At 37.4% G+C, this 24,811-nt stretch overlaps 1 protein-coding gene across 5 annotated transcripts in view; it reads left to right on the forward strand.

The window, feature by feature from the left end:
• The window catches only part of AOPEP (aminopeptidase O (putative)), a 220,715-nt gene that overhangs the window by 25,804 nt on the left and 170,100 nt on the right, over positions 1-24,811 (forward strand). For all 5 annotated transcript variants that reach the window (XM_032214527.1, XM_032214530.1, XM_032214529.1 and 2 more), the window contains exons 4-5: positions 175-322; positions 2,202-2,450. In XM_032214527.1, coding sequence (XP_032070418.1) covers positions 175-322; positions 2,202-2,450 — 397 coding nt within the window. The remainder of the gene's footprint in view (positions 1-174; positions 323-2,201; positions 2,451-24,811) is intronic.

The raw sequence follows: 24,811 nt of genomic DNA on the forward strand, positions 1-24,811 counted from the left end.
ATCTTTGTAAAACTTAATTGTATAGTGCCACTATTCAATTAAAACATTAAAATAAACATTAAAACAAAAACAACTATATTTCAGGCTTTACTTGAACCATGTTAGATGTTTTTAGATTTAACAAACGGTGAGCAAATGTGACGGATAACATAATCTACATGTTTTTTTCCTTAGGTGTGTTAAGCTGGTTTTATTATGTGACAATGCCAATGCCAGCATCCACCTTTGCTATTGCTGTTGGATGTTGGGCAGAAGTTAAAAGAAAAAGTTATGAAACTGATGTTCTGAAGAATGATGGGCTGTCTTCAAAAGGGGATGTCAGGTTGGTGATTACAGCTGAAAAATATGTACTTTACAGAGCATTCATTTTATTTTCTATTATAAAAGAAATGAGTCATCATAGTCAAGGAACAATAGTGGAACATGTTTAATCAAAGCAGAAGAAAATGTAGAGCAGAAACAATCCCCTGAAAGAGGATGGGCAAGGGTGTGTTGCTTTTACAGAAAGAAAGGGTTCTTTGAAAAAGAGCATGGCTATTTATGTGGTTTACTTCAGCTCCATAGTGCGCAAGTTGAACACTTAAACTCTATAGCTCTTATACGTTTTTTCAGTTACAATGTGGTTACTTTTAAATAATTCAAACCATGTTAGTTTCTAACACTGAGGTTAACAAGTACATGATTGCAGTTGTCACTACAAAGGCTTTAAAAGCAAAGACAAATGGATTGCTTAATAGGTGAATTTTCATTGAGGCCTACTAAAACAAGGTTTTTAAGCATTTCTTCTTTTAAATTTCAGATTGCTTATTATTTTGCACGGTAAAAAATGTGCTCTATTTTATAGCCTTGCTTGATGAAGCTTATTGCTATTCCTGTATCATATTTTTGTCACCCCTTTTTCATATTTTAGCAGGCTGTCTCTTAAAATCCCATTCATGTTTCCATCTTTTCACTCTTGGTTTGAAAAATTACATTTCTAATCTTTCTAATCTAATCTTTCTAATCGTTCATATATTTGTAGAATGATAGTACCCCCTAAAAACATGTTGCAGAATACAGATCTGATATAACCACTGCTTCTGGATTATTAGTTTCATATCAAAAGTTTATTCAAAGAAATTTGGTAAAAAAAATGTTAATATGTTGTGACTGTACACCCTTCTGGCTTGGAAACATAAATTAGGCTATCTGCATATCAATAATTTATTGACCTATATGCAGATGATAAACAAAAGTGTACCTGTAAAAGAAACCATAACTGCAGTTTTTATAGCCATTTTTAAAATCAGGAAATGTGTTAAGGGGTTAAAATAGTTAATTAACTATACCAAATCAAAGACATTGTGGTACTAATCCATTTTTCTCCTCCAAATATTCCCCCCCCCTTTTTAATGACAAAACACGATAGGGTTATAAATGGAAGAAAGAATTTACTTCCTGTAAAATTCTATGAATAGGACAGGATGACTGCATGATAGAATCTCATTGTTAGGTTTTTTCCAGAAGCAGGAAAAATTACTTAGTCAAGCTTACAAGAACTTCACCAAAGTAATATTTATTTCAAAAATGTTAGAGGCCGTAAGCAAAAAAATTTAGCAACTACTATGATTCAACAAGTCATGTATATAGAAACAGTTCAACCCTTCTTATGTTTTATACCTTTCTTTTCTGTGCCCTGGCTTGCTTCAATCTGTCCTTTGTTTTTATAATTATCAGATTTGTTATCATGGTGGTTTTCACTGACTGTAGAAGAACTAACTTTCATATTCTTCTGGAAAAACTTTATAAAGATGAAAATTTCTTTCAACAGATAACTCTAAGAGCATCCTAACTTGAGGTGTTCATGATTATTGAGTAGTTTAAGGCATTATGATTATTTCACTGCCTAAATTTGCAGAGGTGAAGGGCAAGTGATGGCGAGACAAAAGATAACAATATTTGAAATCCCTGCAGAGCTACTAGCAATAATTTTGAGCAACTTACTCAACCACATTTTTCATGCCTTGATGAGATTCTGAATTGGATGAAGAAAAAGATTATCAAATGAAAGAAATTGTTCTCTGATCCAAATGTTTCCCTTTAACGTTGTATGAACAAATAACACAAAATTCTTGGCTACTTTTTGCTGAACTTTCTTCAAATGCTCATAACATTTTTTTTCCAAAAAAATCAACATTCAGTGACTTCTTTGTCTCTGCCAGGTTATTAGAAAAGGCTTGTGGTCATACACCATATCCTTGTCGCTTCCAAGATCCTATCACCTCTGCTCAGGTTATTATTCCTCATCGCATCTTTGCTCCTTTGTGCCTTAAGGACTCCTGCAAAAAAATATTACTCCACCTGCTTCCTCAGTGTCTCTCTGCGGCGTATGATCTGCTGGGTACACATCCCTTCTCCCGGCTTGATGTTTTGATAGTTCCATTGAACTTTTCCAGTCTTGGAATGGCAAGGTATGGATATTTTTCTCATTTTCTGTGTGGTTTAATTTGCCTACCAGTGGTTTATTGAATCTGGTATCATCCTTTGTTGTTGTCTGGACACTATAAAGGATGACACTAGAATGACCCTGGTGGATCTGAAGAAGGTTGTGTGAGACAGAGGGGCATGGAAAGTGCTGATCGATAGAGTGACCAACTGAATACCTGACAATTATGGTTTATTGAATAAACTGCAATCAAATGCAGAATATGCTGTTTTGTAAAAAATGATAACAAACCACAGTGACTTGATTCATACCAGAGGTGGTATTCAGCCAGTTCTGACAAGTTCTGAAAAATTGGTAGCAGTTGAGTAGTTTGGAGAACCAGCAGATAGGCTGGCCCTGCCCCCGCTGCCTCCCAGCTTCCCAGCTGATCTTCTTTTGTTGCCTGAACAGGAGAACGGAACTGGAAAGCAGGTTAGTGGGGTGGGGAGGGAATGGGGATTTTGCAGTATCCTTTCCCTCCCACGCCCACCAAGCCACGCCATGCCCACAAAGCCATGCCCACAGAACTGGTAGTGAAAAATTTTGAATCCCACCAACCGATTTGGGGTCATGGCAGGCCTGGGTCGCTGCCAGTTTCAGGGACACAGGCCTCCAATACCAGTACTGGTTTAGCCAAACCGGTCCAAACTTGTAGGAACGCACCTCTGATACAAATTGTACATGAGGTGATAATCTGACACTGAGAAAAGAACTTTGGGACATAGAAATAGATGTTTTCTCAAATACATACAGTCTCTGACGGATGTGAGGAGTCGAAATGGGCTAAGGAGCTGGTAGAGTGTTAACCTGGCTGGAACTGGTTGAGAGGAGAAAGAGAAAAATGGCTGAGCAAAGATGAAATTAGGCAGTGTTGGATTGCTAAAGGGAAGCATGTTCCAGTTCAAGAGGAGAATGACACAGTGAAAGATCTGATGAATTAAAGATACAGGAAAGATTAGGTTTGAACTAGATGTACAAGTTGCCAACTAAGTTTTAATTAAACACTTGATTACTTTTTTTTTGGAATTTAATCATAGTCACACATATAAATAACATCTTAGGATAACCTAACCTGTTATATTAGCAGCAGCAAACATCTGAAAGTTGAGAGACACTTAATATCTGAATGACAGAACAATTAGGGTTTAAAGCAATTTATTACATTGCTTTGAATGCAGAAGCCCAAAAAAGTGGGGAATGATCAAATCAAATCAAAAGCAGTATATACATGAATGCTGTTTTAAAACACCTAATTTGGAATTTAAATTCTTCATTTCTTATTTAAAAGGGGTAAACGAATAAAAAAGCATAGTACCATAAGGATATAATTAGGTACATGTACATTTTGACGTAATGTTAAAAAAGTATAATAATTACAGTGATGTAGGGACCTTTCTGTTAGATCCTATACATTATTTTCTCTTTACTGTAACTGGATGTTTTCCAGAGCTTCTTATTACTTTATGTATTATCTTGATACAGGAAGAGTACTGTGCTGCGTGTGCATTTAATCAACTACTTGATCCGCAGTTGTATAAATATAACATAATACAGTAGGCAAGAACAAAAGAGCTGCTGTTCTGAAAATCTTCTTTGCATTTGTCTGCTACTAAAGGAAATAACTATACGTTTTCGGTCATTACGTTTAAATTTGCAATTTCTCTCTTTCCATTTCTCTTATTTTTTACATATAACATAGGTCCATGTACTTGGCTAAGTCTGTCCTCATTAGTGTGGAAGCTACATTTTTAATGTACAATACCAAAGGACTTTTTTTTTAAGGTTACCCCATATTTCAAAGTAGGAAGAAACGGGGGGTTCTTGTGCAGAAAAGCTTAATTAGAGGTTTGAGATCTGTGTTTTCCAGCAACTGCCAATGCAGATTCAGCATTATTTTATTTTAAGACTTGCCAATGCTTTTTTGATGGAAAAAAAATCTTCTGTGAAATAATTGTCATATGCTTTGTGTAGGTTGTCACTTGATGTATTTAATCTGCTGTAGATTATATATAGAAAAGTAATTTTAATGGAAGTTGCTTCTCGATATTCAACAGAATCTGAAAGAGGTGTTTGATTCAGGTAATGCTTAGAGTAATGCAGCCACTTTTGTAGTGATTTGTACAGTCCTTACAACAACACTGAAAAATGTGACTTGGGACCATTTTTCACTCAACTGTTGCAGCGTCCCCATGTCACATGGACACAATTCAGACCCTTGGCAACTGACTCACATTTATGACAGTTGCAGGGTCCTGGGATCATGTGATCATCTTTTGCGACCTTCTGACAAGCAAAGTCAGTGGGTAAACAAGATTCACTTAACAAACATATAACTAACTTAACAACTATTGTGATTCACTTAACAACTGTGGCAAGAAAGGTTGTGAAATGGGGCAAAACTCTTAACAAATGTCTCTCTTCACAACATAAATTTTGGGCTCAACTATGGTCATAAGTTGAGAACTATTTGTAATTGTTTTCTACTAAATGTTGTAGTTTAGCTTAGTGTTGTGCTTCCTTTTTTTGGTGTTATTCAACATTTGGAAGCTTTGGAAACTTCTCATGTGTCATCCTTATCAATAAATTATTATAGTCTTCTGAATATAATTGGACCTTGTCCCTAAATGGAGTAGACAAAGCAAATAACTCCACAGACAAAAATGGCAGTTGGATAGGAATGTGGAGATGTACTGTAAATAGAGAAACAAAAGGGAATGAATATATAGCAAGAAGAAAACAGGGGGAGTGGAAAGGAACACAGAAAAACAGAGAAAAACTTAAATCTTCAGGATAAGCTTAGAAAGTACCCATGTTTTTTAACAAGGAAGTCTATAATATTGACCCTTCTGTTGTTTTCACAGTATTTATGGTATATCTATCTTAAATAGGTTTAACTCTGCATATTATACACTCTGTGTACAGATCAATTTAAAATTGGCATTTTATCAACCATTAAGCACTATCTATTGTAAACTTGATAGGCTCATTTCTTCCAAAGGCAGGCTATTTAGTCTAAAATTAGCCTAACTTATTTTGCCTTCAGGAAAAACAGCTTATGGCTTGTATTTATAGAGTTGAGTCCAATGTCGAATTAGCTGAATTTAATTCATGCTGTTCTATTTTCCCCTTTCATCCTTCTTCTTATAGCGGAAGAGTTAATTGCATATTCATATGTCCCTCATACTCCCGTTGTATACATATAAAAATAAACTCTACTGAATTTAACTGAGAAGTGAGATTTATTCCCAACAGGTTTGCATAGGATTGCAACTTTCAACTATAAAAAATAATACTGTTTCAGGTTTTTTATTTGTTTATATGACTAGCAATGAATTGTTCTAGAACTTGAACAAATGTTGGATACTTTTTGATGAGATTACTATGTCTTATGTACCTTTCTCTAAAAATATTTCTAAATATGTTATTTGTGAGTAAAAAAAAGGATCAAGGCTTTTCTGTACATGTGAGTCACAAAGAAAACAATATTTATTGCTCTATTTCATTTATTCCATCAACTTATTCTACTTCTCTACTTCTAAATACGTATTGAATAAGAAAGACATATGGCAATTTCCTTTCTAGACTCTTTATAGTTAGGACCCCTTTTTAAAATTTTATGCTTTGCAAATAAATATTGTGAGTCCCACACATGAGAGCATTTTGAATGATATAAATTTATAGTACCCAAGTAAATTCTTGGCTAACGTTTACTTGTCAGATGCTATTATTTTATCACAATCATCATAATCTGCCATTGTCATTTTACTCAGGCTATGGCCCAGTATTGGGCCACGTAAGCAGCAAGCAAGCATGTGCGTGTATGCAGTTCCACTTGTACAAATGGTCTCTGCCCATTGCTCGCACAGAACTCTCCCCCCTCCCAGTTCGCAAATCCGGAAAGGTTGGGAAAGACTGTTTTAAAAGATTGTATGCACATTGCATTTGCCTCAAGGAGGTTATGGTCAGGCAGGAACATTGATTTAGCAATGGTTGGAGATATGGTGGTTGGGCTACTCTTTAGAAATACAGACCCAATACTTGTGCTAATGCTATTTTGCAGCATTGTTGCACCCAGCCTCAATGGCTACTTCTACTGAATGCAGAGGTCAGTTTATAATGAAGGCTTCCTCACACGTGATTCATTAATGATTGAGAAGGCTGATCTGTTGTTCTTTACTGAAACCTGGCTGAAGTGGGTGCTCTCATAAATGTGAGGAGCCCATGCTGGGTGCCTTCCATTAAGAAATTTCAATTGAGAATACCCTAGAAGACCTTTCTTCTTTTGGGGGTGTTTATATATTGTGTACAAACACATTAATTATTCATGATTCTTCTTCATAATAAAACAGTTTCTACTTCATAGTAAATCTGCATTATTTTGATAATGGTTCTCAACTCAGTTCTCAACAGAGGATTAAAACAGTACTTGGAACACATCAAGCAGATGAGATTTCCTTACACGTTAAACCACTTAGTTCATAAACACGTAACAGATGTGTATTGAGCAGAGCTCTGTTATAGCATTTATCAGTAAAACTGAGACTCATAGGAATGAACTCAATCTTTGCAGTGGTTCTCTAAATGAATTTAAAGTGGTTGTCCAAATATTTCTAGGATGTCATCTTTAAAAAAAACATTTCAACTGAGATAAAGTATATATATTGAAATTTTAGTAGGAGATAATGGACAAAACATATTATGCTTTTCTATGTACATCAGAGCTCCCCATAATTTTCTCGTGCCCTAACCCACTTTGAATGGAGAGCATCCATCTAGTGACAGATGCCAAATCAGAAATTACAAGTCCTATGGAATCAACTTTATGCTTTATTAAATCTCTGAAATCCATCAACTATGGTGAAGTGGAGAATATACTAACATGCATATAAAATGTTGAGTAGGTTACTTAAAAACATTTGCAATCTGTGCCAAGATTAAACTCGTAAGTGATTTCACACAAATATTTACTCCTTATTTTTCCTCCAAGTATTTTATTTCAACATATTTTTGGGAATAGGGTAAAGCAGTGATAGCTAATCTTTTTGTCACCGAGTGCCAAAACTGGACTGCATGTGCGCATGCGCATGCATGCTAGAACCCAGAAGGGAACAGCTGGCCGGTACACATGCATGCGGCGGCCAGCTGCTATTCCGGGTTCCACTGCCTGCATGCACAGGTTGATCCAGCGTGCATGAGTACTAGCTAGCTGCTCTCTTCTGGGTTCCGGCGCATGCCAGAACCCCGAAGAGCAGCTGGCAATGATGTTCATGCCCACAGAGAGGTCTCTGAGCAGGAGTGAAATTCAACAGGTTCTGACAGGTTCTGGAGAACCAGTAGCGGAAATTTTGAGTAGTTTGGAGAACCAGCAAATACCACCTCTGGCTGGCCCCAGAGCGGGGTGGGAATGGAGATTTTGCAATATTCCTCCCCCAGGAGTGCGGTGGGAATGGAGATTTTGCAGTATCCTTCCCGTGTCGTGCTCACCAAGCCACGCCCACAGAACTGGTAGTAAAAAGAATTGCATTTCACCATTGGCTGTGAGTGCCACCTCTGGCACCTGTGCAATAGGTTTGCCATCACAGGAGTAGGGTAAGTTTTATTGTTATGCTACTGTTAAATAACTCTAAATTAGTAACCTTACTGATTTATTTAAAAAGACTATCCAATTACCAACTGATAATCATAATTTACTTTCTGCCCATCAATGAAATATTTGAATATGAGAATAAAATAAAAAGTTTGGTATTTGCTGACACACACAGACACACACACACCAAACAAAGACACCAAGACACAACCTTCTTATTGAAATTAAGTTGTCTTTGATTCCTATCATAATTACCAAGTTATACCATACAGTATACAAAATATACCGTACTTTGTACAAAATATCTAAATCCGCCAGCTTTCTTATCTTCTTTCTTTGTAGCAATATAATAAAATTATGCTTGGAGCTGATAGAGAAAGAAGTATTAATTACATCTGTCTCCTGGGATTCTGACTATGGAACTGATGACCATATGATTTGATTGATAAATACTTGAATAGCTAAAATGGGTAAATATATGTCTTCTTTATTTTAGGACTAAGCTAGAATGTAGCTAACTGGTAGCATCTGGACCAGATCTTATCTTATTTAAGCAAGGTTGGCCCTGTTCGTATTTCTTGGATGAAAGACATCTAGACTTTTCTAAGATTGGAGAAAGAAGGAAAGGAAGGCAGAAAGGAAGGTAGGAAGGAATGTAGGAAGGAAGATGTGTTTATGTGTGCTTGTGTGTCCAGGTAATCATCAGGGAGTGATTTCAATTCTAGAGACACTTTACTCTATATAATCTTTAATCTAGAAAAACTACTTTAGGCACAAGGGAAGATGTAACATTTATTTCTTGGAACAATTTAAAAATATCAGGCAAAACCTGATATGGCTAAAAATAGCAAGGACTGCAAAGACTTTTAATGTTCTTTTATGTTACAGATTTTTGTTCTTGTTTATTCTTTTTAAAACTCTCTTTTTAAAATTGGACTTTTAGTTGCATATGGAATTTATACCCTTCAAACTGTTTTATTCATATTTGTATACCCTGTCAAAGGGTTTTTTTATGGGGTCAGAATAACTCTGGAGTTAAATGTATTAACACTTGAATATGAATGAATACATCAGCCTGAAATGATATTTCTAAGTCTTCCTGCAGCTCTTGACATTTGTTTAGTAGACTTCAAAGCTTTTATGAACCAGTATTTTATCATTTAATTTTTGAAGCAGATTCTCAGTTATTAGTATCACTGGATAATGGGGAGCTCTCCAGATGTTTTTGATCTGTAATTTTCAGCATCTTTCACCATTGTTTATACTAGTTAGGACCTCTAGGATGAAGTTCAACAAGATCTGGATTGTTGAACAAACAACCCCATTCCAGAAGACAATAAAAATGAACAGAAATTATAATTGTAAGCAGATCCATTTTTGTTTTCATGAGTCAAAATAATTGTAATTTTCTACAGATGATCACTTCTGTTGCAACTATATAACTTCTGTTGTAACTGTGTCTTTTCTTTTATTTATACTGAGAGCATATGCATCAAGACAAATTCCTTGTATGTCCAATCACACTTGGCTATTCTGTTTTATTCATAAGGTGAATATTGTATCTTTACAGGCTCCAGATCAGTCCTGTGATAATCTGAATTTCCTCAGGAAGCATATCTAAGGGCAATCATATAAGAATGTCCTCACTGACATCTATGCAAACAACTACATGAGAGCAGGCATACCCTTCCTGGTATGTAATCAGAGGTTAGGTTCTAGGTTCTCTACCCTATTATTACATCCTGCTCTCCATGGGGAATATTGCAGTTCCTGGTTGTACTATAATCAGCTAGGTGTTTCAGAAACATTGGAACCCTGCTGCTCCTTTAGATGTACACAACGTAAACACAAGAATGTTGAGTATCTACTCAGCTGGAAAACATGATAGGACAACAGGCTGAAATTATTTGAGGAAAGGCCTTGTATTTTTCCTTAAGTCTCCTGTATAGATTTTTGCAGGATATCTTTACTATTATTTGAACATTTGATACATACTGCTTATGATTGTAGTATTTGTTTAATATTAATTCTTTCAATATAGCAATTATTACAAAATGTTAAGTACCATATCCTTTATTTCAGTTGTATACGGTACCTTTCAGTCTCTTTTGGAAAACCGTAACAGGTTGACACACTGAATACAAAATACAATATGTTGTTATTACAGAGATTTGAACTCTTGCACTTGTTTTTCTTCTTCTGTGAATTGTGCTACTTTTCAGCTTATTTCACTTGACACTTCTCATTGTGACAGGGTAAAAGCTGTCCAAGCACATGTAGAACAGTTGGAAATGTTTTGGAGATTATAAAGAAGAAAATCAGGAGATTGGCAAAAACAAAAACACAAACTACCTCTCAACCCTATAAGATGTATTGGACTATAACTCCCAGAAACGCAGTTAGCATAACAGTGGTTATGTTGTTAAGGGTTGATGAGTGTTGTAGTTTACCATGACAGAATGCTTCTGTGAATAATAATACTTCACAGAATGTTCTCAGTATTATCTTACAGTAGCAAATAATTACTTTGAATTAACATTGATCTTACTGTAATGCTTTTAAAACTGCATTATTAGAGCAAATGATTTCCCCGTCAACTCTGCAAGTTAATTGTAAACATTTGATGGGAAATTTGTAAAATTAGTATAAGGAAGTACATTATAGAAGTTTAAAATTGGTTAAATGCTTGTTTTGATACTCAGATGTGAAGTTGCTGATACTCAGATGTGAAATTGCTAGCCTATCCACTGACTGGTTTGCAATTATGTGGTGACGTTCTTCAATAGCAGAAATTAACAGCTAAACAACTTGATTGTATTAAGTTGATTGTTGCTGTTTTAGTATTTGGCATGCACAAGGGGTTTTGTTTGGGATGCTGCTGTTACCTCTATTAAGGTAAACTTCTTCACAGTGACTTGTTTAAAATATTTTGGGAACAAAACTCTTTATTGCTAGCCTGCATGGTTAGTAGATGGAAAATCTTTTTGTCATAGTTTCAACCTAAAATATCTTGTGGAAGGTTGGAATAATCCAGTAAAAATGACATCCTTTGCTGAAATAGCTATAATTTGCTATTTCATGTTTAATGTACACTAGATTTTTGTATCACATGTGTGATCTTCCAGATGTGTTAAAATAGGATTCCTCTCTTCTTAGCAACATGACTACGCTAAATAATCAGAGTTGAAACAACATCTGGAGGGTCATACAATTTTCATCTCAATGTAGACAGTTTAAGTTTCTCAATGGCCTACTGCAGGACTACCCAACTTTGGCAATTTTAATACCTGTGGACTTCAACTCCCAGAATTCCCTAGCCACCATGGCTGGCTAGGGAATTCTGGGAATTGAAGTTCACATGTCTTAAAATTGCCACTCTGGTTGGACACTCCTGGCCTACTATATGATATTTCAGTGATCTTGTTTTACTTTAGATTTACGATTGTGTAGCACAACATCTTATGTTAGGACCCAGTAATCTAACTCTTTAAGGAGAATACAAATGCCGCCTCCTTCTGTCTTTTTACTGCTGCCTGGAATACTTTCCTTATTAAATGTAGTGGATTTTTTACATTTGTTTAGAATCTAGGTTTAGATTATGTAAATTGACTTGTGATAAAACAGGAAAAACATAATTACAAATAGTTAAAATTCTACTTGTGTTCATATTTACTCCTATCTCCGAAATCCACAGTATGGGCACACATACACTGAACTGAGTTAAATTAAAGTAAAGCAAATGTTGATGAGTTGGACTTAGGTCAGTGGCATCCCTTGATTTATATCTGTAGGAAATGGAAAGGGAATGTTGCCAAAAGAATTCTTAACTAGGAAGTTAACATATAGGATTTGTTTAGATTGGATGATTTTAAGTTTTAAAAATGTTTATATAGCAGTGTATGTTTACATTCATTAAAGCAATTTCATTCAATCATGGATCTTAGCACACACAAACTTAATGCATATTTTCAGGAACAAGTAAACATTTGATACCCATTAAAATGATGGCTATGTTTGTAATAGCATATCTTTATTGAGAAACAATTTACATAGGAAACCCTGATGTGTTAATTTTGTGTATTAGATAAGAATGGGGATAATTTATATAAGTACATTCTGTTTTCTTAAAGCAACCCTTTATAAATGTATTTTTGTTTCTTTATGTAATTGCTGTTTCAATTTTAGAATGTTTGACTTCTGTTTCTTTCATGGCTACTTCTTTCTTATGCTGCTCTTGGCATACTGGATTGTATTTATTCTGGAAATAAATGGCCTATCCTGGTCTAATAATCCCAGATAGTTTAGAATCACTAAGTAACAGGCCAGCACCAATGATTACTCAACTACTAATCCCTAATCTGCAGGGTTCTTAGTCCCCTTCCTCCTTTATCCCTGCTGTTTGCAAAAAATGGAAAAATATCTACATATGAGAGGAGTATGGCAGTTTTTTCATCTTTTGTTTTTCCAGCCTAGCATTCCCCAACTATTTTTTTTACAAACATGCATAGAATTAAGGCTACAAATAGACCTGGATTTAATTGAGCTTGGAATTATAGTCATAAATTGTTGCTGTCATTAGGCAGGTTACCATCTAATTGGACTTTATGACAGCCGTGGTAGTGCAACGGTTAGAATGCAGTACTGCAGGCTACTTCTGCTAACTGCTTATTGCCACCAGTTCAGCAGTTCAAATCTCACCAGGCTGAAGGTTGACTTAGCCTTCCATCCTTCTGAGGTTGGTAAAATGAAGACACAGATTGTTGGGAGCAATATGCTAACAATGTAAACCGCTTAGAGAGGGCTGCAAAGCACTATGAAGTGGTGTATAAGTCTAAGTGATATTGCTATTTGTTGCATGAAGCAAATAACTTTCACGCTAAGCAAATTCATTATGCCAAATGGGTGGAGGTGTTTTTGCTGATAAACGGAAGTAACCTAGCCCCTGGACTCTGCAAATGGCTGTAAAAGTATGCCTGTTGTCCAACTTCCAAAGTTAAATCATGTGATGGGGATGCAGTAGTCATACCTTTTGGGTCAAAAGTGTCAACTTACAAAGCTTTCCTGATCTGCCCCCTAGTTTCCATAGTGGGATGGGAAATTGCATCTTGCAGCTGCACTGAGGAATTCACACCTCAGTCAAAACAAAACACATCCTAGCCATCCGTAGTCAAGGCCATCTCCATGGAGACCCACAATGGCCGGAGGGAATGGCTACTACCACCCACTAAATTGCTTCATTGGGGAATGTGATTGGTGACACACCTTGGGGGGAGTGGGCAACAGGTTCAGTGGCAAAGGGTGAACTGGGTGAAATTGGCTTCACTTAGTTCATGCCAACATGCCGCTCCTATTAAACAATTGGATTTTTCTTGTTAAATGGCTTGGGGCTCCTGTTTTTATTAGGGCATTGGTCAGAACCCTGACAATAAGTACCTTTGGGGAGGAGTCTATTAAAACTTTGAATGGTTCCTACACTACTGTCCATAAGTCGACTACTCAAAATTAACTAAATACTAATCAGGACTATATAGCTTCAGGTCAAATAGAATGATTATATATTATCTGGTATATTTGTTTGTAATTGTGTAAAATTATTTTAAAAGTGTTGTATATCTTTAAATTGTAATGAAATGGATAGTTTGAGCTAAGCCTTCCAGGTAATTAGATACAGGTTTTCTGCAGAAATAATAATTAATAATCTGGCCTGTGTAGTTTTAGGTCTAGATCTGGGATGTCCAACTTTGGCAATTATAAGATGTGTGGCCTTCACCTCCCAGAACTCCCCAACTCCCACTTCCCAGTTCTGGGAATTGAAGTCCACAAGTCTTAAAATTGCCAAGATTGGACATCCCTGGTCTAGATAGAACAGTAGCCAAGGACAATTCTGGTGGCTCTTCTTTTATCCGTTTCCCTAATATCTTGTGTAGCTCCCACAGAAACCAAGATAAATTTAGCAAAGAATTATATTGTGTTCCAAAACATGGTAGCATGTGAGATACTACAGTAGAGTTGACATTTTCTGAGTTAGCAAAAATTCTAGTTCACAATGTCTCCTTAGTCAAATCTTACGCTCTTTTGCAATGCTGCCCACTTAAAAGAGAATACTTGTGTTTCTTATCTCTAACTCTTAAAATGTCTGTTGATGACAGATGATTGTTGACATTCACAGCATTCCTACCTTCCCATTAAGATAAGTTCACCAACCTGGGCTAGAATTTCTAACCACTAACCGATCTAGGTTTTTGCAGGAAATTATAATCATTATCATTGTGTAGAGTTATAATAAAACATGGGTTTTCAGTGGTTGAAATTACAGACAAAGACAGGTGGATGGGTGACATTTCAGTAGGATAAATCAATACATGAAATAATTACAAAACATTATTTACATATGGTAGATATGTTAAATGAGCTATTTCTGAAATCTTTTAGTTAGTCAAAGTGACCTACACAGTACAGATAATCTTTGATTTATGATTGTAATTTGAACTGGAACTTCTGTTGCCAACCACATAGACATTGAGGGTGTTGCACCTGATTTTACAGTGTTTTTACTATGGCAGTTAAATCCTGTTTACCCAATTGAATTTGCTCATTGGAAGCTCTCTAGGAAAGTTGCAAAAACTATCACCTGACCCTAGGATACTACAGCCATTGTAAAATACATGCTGGTTGCAGTGGTGAAATTCAATTTTTTTACCACCGGTTCTGTGGGTAGTGGCTTAGTGGGCGTGGCAGGGGAAGGATACTGCAAAATCTCCATTTCCACCCCACTCTGGAGCCAGCCAGGGATGGTATTTGCTAGTTCTTCGAACTACTCAAAATTTCTGCTACCGGTTATCCAGAACCTGTCGAATTTCACCCCTGGCTGGTTGTCACATGCACAAATTTTGATCATGTCATTGTGGTGATGCTGCAATGATTTTCAGTTTCCTGTGATATATGACTTTTTTCAGCAATATTGTAATTTCAAATAGGGATTAAATGAATGATTGTAAGTTGAGGACGACCTGTTCGGGTTGGGTCATTCAGGATGAATGAAAAAAAAGATCCATTCCCCTTGGAAAAGTTGCTACTGCTGCTATTTCTTATTTATTTATTTCATGTACGTCCCAGTTTTTCTTTGGGGGCTCCAGGTGCTATGCGTGGGGCTACTTCTCATTTTATCTACAATACAGGTGAGAGTAGGTTGGGCTCAAAGATTGGTCCCAAGTCACCCTGTAATCTCTGTGACCAAATGGGGATTTCAACTTGGATGTCTCTTATCCAAATCCATCATTATATCTTGTAATAGTTCAATGTGAACTCAGCTACAATTATGCTACCCAAGCAGAGTGTGGTGATTGCGTGCTGGGATAAAATGAACCCTGCGGGAGGTGGGAGTGGGAGGCACTGTGTTGCGGTGGTTCTCCTCCTACCTCTCGGACAGGTTGCAGTCGGTGTTAGTGGGGGGGCAGAGATCGACCCCTAGGCCCCTAACATATGGGGTGCCGCAGGGTTCGGTCTTATCCCCCCTACTATTCAACATCTACATGAAACCGCTGGGTGAGATCATTCGCAGGCACGGGATAAGATACCATCAATATGCGGACGATACCCAGTTGTATCTGTCCGCCCCGTGCCAACTCAATGAAGCGGTGGACGTGATGAACCGAGGTCTTGAGGCCGTTATGGACTGGATGAGGGCTAACAAGCTTGTACTCAACCCGGAAAAGACCGAGTGGCTGTTGTGCTTCCCTCCCAACAATTCGACCAGTACTCCATCGCTCAGGCTGGGGGGTCAAATTCTACACCCCTCAGAGAGGGTTCGCAACTTGGGAGTCCTCCTGGATCCACAGCTGTCCTTTGACCACCATCTGACGGCTGTGACCAGGGGGGCATTTGCCCAGGTTCGCCTGGTGCACCAGTTGCGACCCTACCTGAATCGGGAGGCTCTCACAACAGTCACTCGGGCCCTTGTGACCTCTAGGCTGGAATACTGCAATGTGCTCTACATGGGGCTGCCCTTGAAGAGCATCCGGCGACTTCAGCTAGTCCAGAACGCGGCCGCGCGAGTGATCGTGGGTGCACCTCGGTTCACCCACATAACACCTATCCTCCGCGAGCTGCGCTGGCTACCTGTTGATCTCCGGGTGCGCTTCAAGGTGCTATTAGTCACCCATAAAGCCCTCCATGGTAGTGGGTCTGCGTACTTGAGAGACCCCCTTCTGCCAATTACCTCCCTGCGACCAATTAGATCTCATAGATTGGGCCTCCTCCGAGTTCCATCTGCCAGCCAGTGCCGGCTGGCAATTACAAGGAGGAGAGCCTTCTCAGTAGTAGCTCCGACCCTTTGGAACGATCTCCCCGTGGAGATTCGTACTCTCACCACCGTCCAGGCCTTCCGCATAGCCCTTAAGAACTGGCTAGCCCGTCAGGCCTGGGGACAGAGATAATTGCCCCTCCCGAATGATGAATGAATGTTGCTCATTATTTTATTCTATGTTTGTCTGCGTTACTGTTTGTATATCCCTCCCTTGATTTTATGTAAGCCGCCCTGAGTCCCCTCAGGGAAAAGGGCGGCCTATAAATGTTAATAAACCTCTAATAAACCTCTAAACCTCTAATCCCTTCCTCCCTTCCTCCCTCTCTCCCTCCCTCAAACAATTATTTCATTTATTTAATCTAAAAGTGGTATACCTAGTGGGAAAGGAGGCAGGATGCTCTTGACATAATTTACAGATAAAGTTTAAATTTTTTTAGGCATTATATATTAACTTGGGATCCAGAAAGACATAATATATAGCAGGGGGCCCCAGCTCCAGGGCTGTGACCCAGTACTAGACCATGACCCATGTGGAAGTGGGCCGCAGAAGCAACAGGCAAGTGCTCATACACACAGCTCTACTTCCACAAGCAATTAGTGCACAGACTCTCTTGCCACTTGTGTGGAACCATTCCCTCCCCCCCCCCGTCAGTCCATAAAGCCACAAAGGCTAGGGAACATTGATACATAGTATATAACATAATATTAGTAGTTTCATCCTATTTTCTATTTAAAATGCATTCCAATTTGCTGAATGAATGAACTTTAGTTTACCTTGATTAAATTCTAAACAAGAAGATGGGTAATAAATATTCTACAGAGTTCAGCTGTGTACCATAAAACCTCATAAATTAATGTAAAAGGGTTATGTTGTCTTACAGGTTTATAATCCGTAAGTCTCTTATGACCACAAAATCTCTGAATGCTACTTCTACAATAATGGAAGTGTTCAGTGTGCCTCAAACACTTCATTTACATGATTGCAAGCCACAGGTGGTCTAGAATAATTGTAGATCACAGTACTTATTTTCAGTTGTATAAACGTTTCTGAATATGTCCTTGTTCTACACTTAGAAAAAGCTTGTACAGCCCCAGTAAAGTGTACCTTGTAGGATAATTTATTGAAAGGAGAAATTATTTGCTTTTCTCTGAAACGTATCCATTACTATCATTTTGAAAATGTGATTTCTTGACATGGTGACATTTATTTCTCTTTCAAAATTTCTTTGTAATGTGAGACTGTTCTATAGTTTAATAGTGAACCCATTTCCAGAATACCAAGCTTTGTGTCGCCGAAATAGCTCAAAATTTGAATGGTTTCAAATAACTTGTTGTGGGGAGCCTTAGGAAGAGACTTAAAAAAACCTTTTTCCAGTGTTATGGAAAAATATGAAAGCTGTGCAAATGAGATGGAATGGAGAGTGGAAGAAAACAGAAAAAAGAATATGATGTTTTCTTATAGACATTGGAATAAGATGTAAACAAGAACCTCCATTTGGTAATTCCAAGGAATGAAGGCCAAACTGTGGAGATATATATATATATGCTATATTTATGCTGATAAATAAATAAAGGGAGACTAGTATAGATCTATTTCAAGCTATTTAGCTCTCATCAGCTAGCCATACCCAAGTTTGGGAATCGAACCTGTGACTTTAAGTATATATATGTATGTATGTATGTATGTATGTATGTATGTATGTATGTATGTATGTATGTATGTATATATGAAAGACCCAACTTATGGCAATGGCATAAGTTGTGATTCCCATTAAATAAGTTTTAGCACCTAATTGATTTGATCAATCTAAGAGAAGTGAGCAGGATCTGACTTGTTTAGTACTTGTATGAATGCTAAATGTTAGAAATATAAGGTAATTTATAGACTAATCTATAGGTAAATGTTAGAAATATAAGGTAATTTATAGACTAGATATATATAGACTTACCACCCAGAATCACTGGCTGTGATATATTATTATTATTATTCGCAACAACAGAATTGTATCACAGCGGCCAGTTGTTTCGCCGGATTTGGCATTGATTACTAGTCGGGCCCCACCCAGGGCCCTAGGACGTCGTAATGTATTTTCGTAATATGCGTGCAGATCCAAGCAGTGAGGCTTTTTGCATTTGACTGATGGTGATTTTGTCAATTTTTAACTGTTTTAAATGTAATTCCAGTGCTTTTGGAATAGCACCTAGTGTGCCAATTACCACTGGAATTACCACTGCTGGTTTGTGCCATAGTCGTTGAATTTCGATTTTTAAGTCCTGGTATTTTGCGATTTTTTCATGTTCCTTCTCAGCGACCCTGCTATCACCTGGTATTGCGATGTTTATGATTGGGACCTTATTTTTCTCAACCAGTGTAATGTCTCGTGTATTATGCGCCAGTATTTTGTCCGTTTGTATGCGAAAATCCCACAAGATCTTGACCATCTGATTTTCGGTGACTTTTTCAGGCTTATGTTCCCACCAGTTTGTTGCTTTTTTAATATTATAATTTTTGCACAAATTCCACTGAATTGTGTTGCAATTTATAATCAGCATAATACACCAGATATCACACTGGTTGAGAAAAATAAGGTCACAATCATAGACATCGCAATACCAGGTGATAGCAGGGTTGCCGAGAAGGAACATGAAAAAATCGCAAGATACCAGGACTTAAAAATCGAAATTCAACGACTATGGCACAAACCAGCAGTGGTAATTCCAGTGGTAATTGGCACACTGGGTGCTATTCCAAAAGCACTGGAATTACATTTAAAACAGTTAAACACTGACAAAATCACCATCAGTCAAATGCAAAAAGCCGCACTGCTTGGATCTGCACGCATATTACGAAAATACATTACGACGTCCTAGGCCCCTGGGAGGCGGCCCGACTAGTAACCAATGCCAAATCCGGCGAAACAACTGGCCGCTGTGATTCAATTGTATAATAATAATAATAATAATAATAATAATAATAATAATAATAATAATAATAATAATAGCCCGGATGAGAAAGGAGGAAGGTTGGGATCAGGTTGGCATCTGGTCCCGTAAAAAAACCCCCGCCAACCCATACAATATGGTGAAAAAAACGAATAAGAATTCCATACCGCATCGGTCATCGCGCGGGTTAACAAGGGCCGCGGCGGATGTTGGGGTCCCTGGACATCCGTCGACAAGTGGGCTACAAGTGGACCAGCCAACAAAACGACAAAAATATAGTGCAGATGAAAACCGTGCCATAATGGCCTGTTACTACAACTCAGAGCCAGAAAAAAGAGGATATTTAAAGCGAATGTATGAATTATGGAAACAACAATATCCAGATTCAAATGTTAGTGAACAACGACTAGCAGATCAAAGGCGATTTATTATACGGAATAAAGTGTTTAGTGAAGTTGAACATGAGGAAATTCAGGCAAATTGCAAAACCCAAAAAACAATATCACAAGCGGAAATAACTGATATTCAAGACACAACTAAAGACACTATAGTAGAACTCCCAGAAGAAGCTCTCAGGGAGGAAATAACATCACCACCACTAGAACCAGTTATCACTGAACCAACTGATGAACTAACTCAAAAACAAAAAGAATTGAAGGATAAGATCATGGAGCATTTTCTGCTTAATGAGGAAAGGCAACGTTTACCATCACTAAAAACTGTGCCTAAGAAAATTTTGGCCCCTATCATGAAAATGGTTAATGCAGTGTTTTCAACAATTGAACCGAGATCCATCTTGGAAACAAACCAGTTAATGTACAGCACAGCTGTAATAGTCACTAATGAACTAGGCATTAAAATTAAAGTACCTAGTCACACAACAGAAAAAGCATCAAAGCCAAAGTGGAAAATCCGTCTAGAACAAAAAATCAAAAAATTAAGGGCAGATGCTAGTAACTTAAAGAACATGCATGAGCAACGGCTTAAAAACAACAAAATCATAGATCGGCTAATCAGAAGATATAGATTGGATACAAGAAACATCAATGAAGCTGTAGAGATTGTAAAACAGCAGATAACAGCAACAGCTAGAAAAATTGAAAGATATGAGGCACGAATCATCCAATATAAACAAAATCAGCAATTTCGATTAGACCAACGGCGTTTTTATCAAAGTCTTAATGTGAATGGTGACACCAAAAGTGAAAAACCAGAAAAGCAGGCCACAGTTGAATTCTGGAAAGAATTGTGGGAAAATGCAAAGGACTACAACAAGGAAGCAAAGTGGATACATGACTTTGAGAAAAGCATTGGCAACAAACAAATGCAAGTATTAGAAATAACAACTGAGATGATCAAAAATCGAGTTAAAAAGGTAAAGAATTGGACATCACCTGGAAAGGACCAATTACATGGTTTCTGGCTCAAATATCTGACCAGTTTACATGCAATATTGGCCAGGCAACTGAATGAAATTTTACAAAAGGGCCAAATTGATGAATGGTTGACAACTGGAAAAACATACTTGATTCAGAAAGATCCAACTAAAGGAACAACACCTGAAAACTATAGACCAATAACATGCTTACCAACAACCTTCAAATTACTCACAGGCATTATTGCAGATAACATGATGGATTATTTGGAAACAAACAACATCTTGACAGTAGAGCAAAAAGGCAACAAAAGAAGGAGCAGGGGCACAAAAGATCAGCTTCTAATTGATAAAATGATATTAGAAAATTGTAAGAACAGAAAAACGAACTTGAATATGGTCTGGATTGATTACAAAAAGGCATTTGACTCACTGCCACATAGTTGGATCATAAAATGCTTAGAAACAACTGGCATTAGCAAAAATATTACATCCTTTACTGAAAAGGCAATGAAACAATGGAGAATTGAGTTGGCAGTAGGGAATGAGAGCTACGGAATGGTTAATATCAAGCGAGGAATTTTCCAGGGTGATTCACTTTCACCTCTTCTCTTCATCATCGCAATGATCCCACTATCAGTAATCTTAAAAAAAATGAAATTAGGCTACCAAACAGCCAAAAAAGCTGAAAAAATTTCGCATTTACTATATATGGATGATTTGAAACTCTATGGAAAGTCAGAAATAGAAATCCAATCATTGACAAATACAGTCCGAGTATTCAGCACCGATATTTCAATGCAGTTTGGCATGGAAAAATGCGCCACTGTATCCATAAAAAGGGGCAAAATCACTGCATCTGAGGGAATTGAAATGCCCAATGGCCAACTAATTAAATGCAAAGAAAATGAAGCCTACAAATACTTAGGCATTCTGCAGTTGGATAACATCAAGCATGGAGAAGTAAAAACTATTGTCAGGCGAGAGTACACCAACAGAGTTAGGAAAATTTTGAAATCTAAATTGAATGGTGGAAATACAATCAAGGCCATAAATACCTGGGCAATACCAGTTATAAGATACACAGCTGGCATAGTTAACTGGACACAAGCTGATTTGGACCTTTTGGACCGAAAAACCAGGAAACTAATGACAATGCACTACAGTTTACATCCACGTGGTGATACTGATAGACTATATCTGCCCCGAAAATCAGGTGGCAGAGGATTATTACAAGTGAAGCAAACAGTTGAAGAAGAAAAACATGCACTGGCTGATTATTTAAAAGACACTCAAGAACATCTATTAATCGAAGTAAAGAACAAAAATCTACTGAAGGCCCAACAGACAAAACAAGAATACAGAAAAGATGTGATAAAATCAAGAATGGAGAGTTGGCAGAACAAAGCACTGCATGGTCAATTTCTGGAAAAAATAAAAGATAAAGTGGACAGTGAACAAACTTGGTTATGGTTAAAAACAGGTACATTAAAGAAAGAAACAGAGTCACTAATCCTGGCTGCGCAAGAACAAGCTATCCGCACAAATGCCATTAAGGCCAAAATCGAAAAATCCTCTGATGATGCCAAATGCAGACTTTGCAAAGAAGCTGATGAAACTGTTGATCACATACTCAGCTGCTGTAAAAAAATCGCGCAGACTGATTATAAATTGCGGCACAATTCAGTAGCACAAATGATCCATTGGAATTTGTGCAAAAATTATAATATTAAAACAGCAACAAACTGGTGGGAACATCAGCCTGAAAAAGTCACCGAAAATGAGATGGTCAAGATCTTGTGGGATTTCCGTATACAAACCGACAAAATACCGGCGCATAATACACCAGACATCACACTGGTTGAGAAAAATAAGGTCACAATCATAGACATCGCAATACCAGGTGATAGCAGGGTCGCCGAGAAGGAACATGAAAAAATCTCAAGATACCAGGACTTAAAAATCGAAATTCAACGACTATGGCACAAACCAGCAGTGATAATTCCAGTGGTAATTGGCACACTGGGTGCTATTCCAAAAGCACTGGAATTACATTTAAAACAGTTAAAAATTGACAAAATCACCATCAGTCAAATGCAAAAAGCCGCACTGCTTGGATCTGCACGCATATTACGAAAATACGTTACGACGTCCTAGGCCCCTGGGTGGGGCCCGACTAGTAACCAATGCCAAATCCGGCGAAACAACTGGCCGCTGTGATACAATTGTACAACAACAACAATAATAATTAAAAAAAAATCATCTACTCAAGGTCCAACAGATGAAACAAGAATACAGAAAAGATGTGATAAAATCAAGAATGGAGAGTTGGCAGAACAAAGCATTGCATGGCCAATTTCTGAGAAAAATAAAAGATAAAGTAGACAGTGAAAAAACTTGGTTATGGTTAACAGCAGGTACATTAAAGAAAGAAACAGAGTCACTAATCCTGGCTGCGCAAGAACAAGCTATCCGCACAAATGCCATTAAGGCCACAATCGAAAAATCTTCTGATGATGCCAAATGCAGACTTTGCAAAGAAGTTGATGAAACTGTTGATCACATACTCAGCTGCTGTAAAAAAATCGCGCAGACTGATTATAAATTGCGGCACAATTCAGTAGCACAAATGATCCATTGGAATTTGTGAAAAAATTATAATATTAAAACAGCAACAAGCTGGTGGGAACATCAGCCTGAAAAAGTCACCGAAAATGAGATGGTCAAGATCTTGTGGGATTTCCATATACAAACGGACAAAATACTGGCGCATAATACACCAGACATTACACTGGTTGAGAAAAATAAGGTCCCAATCATAAACATCGCAGTACCAGGTGATAGCAGGGTCGCTGAGAAGGAACATGAAAAAATCGCAAAATACCAGGACTTAAAAATTGAAATTCAACGACTATGGCACAAACCAGCAGTGGTAATTCCAGTGTTAATTGGCACACTGGGTGCTATTCCAAAAACACTGGAATTACATTTAAAACAGTTAGAAATTGACAAAATCACCATCAGTCAAATGCAAAAAGCTGCACTGCTTGGATCTGCACGCATATTACGAAAATGCGTTATGACGTCCTAGGCCCCTGGGTGGGGCCTGACTAGTAATCAATGCCAAAGCTGTGCTACAATTCTGTTGTTGCGAATAATAATAATAAGAATTTGGAAAGTGAAAAAAAGAACCTTGAAAAAGAGAGGGGCACACTATCACACCTATTACTGTCAAATTGGGTTCATATACTAGGCATTGTAGTCACTCAAGCTTTACCTTAACTGTTAACAAGTAATACTATCCGGAGAAGATATACAGGTAGTCCTCAATTTACAACTACAACCAAGCCCCAGAGTTTTGCAGGTAAGCAAAACATTTATGAAATTAGTTTACGATTTTTCTTGACAAAGCTGTTAAGTGAATTGCAGCAATTGTTAAGTTAGTACGGTTGTTAAGTGAATCTGGCTTCTCCATTGACTGAGCTTGTCAGAAGATCACAAAAGGACCACATGATCCTGGAACATTGCAACCATAATAAATATGAGTCAATTGCCAAGTGTCTAAATTTTGGTCCTGTAACCATGGGGATGCAGCGGTCATAATATGGTCATAAGTCACTTTTTTTAATGACATTTTAACTTTGAATGGTCACTAAATGAACTGTTGTAAGTGCTACAACTACTTTCCCAGACAACCTTTCCCTCAAGACTTTGCAGTATATAGATTTTATTTATTTATCAAGTTTACATAGGTTACCCTGTGATGACTCTGGGCGGCACCCAGTACATTTTCTTTTTGCTCTGTGAGTAAAAATTACAGAAATTTGTATGGAATATTTATCTATAAATGTACTGATGGTAAACAATTTGCCTGTCTTTAAGTGGGGGTTAAATAATTGCCTAATAAGAAGAAAAACAAGATAACAGAAAGGACAAAATAAATAACACGATGAATCAACAAATTACAATTGCCATTCATTTTGTGCCTAAGGACTAAACAAACATACATACATATTGTAGCAGATTCCCTTACCTTTTTAAAAACATTTCTCCACCCTAAACCCAGACATTAAGGTAATTAAGTCTTAATAGCTTTCAGGAATGTTAACACAGAAGAATGTAGTCTAATTAATGGAG

This window comes from Thamnophis elegans, chromosome 3 (genome assembly GCF_009769535.1).
Source record: "Thamnophis elegans isolate rThaEle1 chromosome 3, rThaEle1.pri, whole genome shotgun sequence".
NCBI lineage: Eukaryota > Metazoa > Chordata > Lepidosauria > Squamata > Colubridae > Thamnophis > Thamnophis elegans.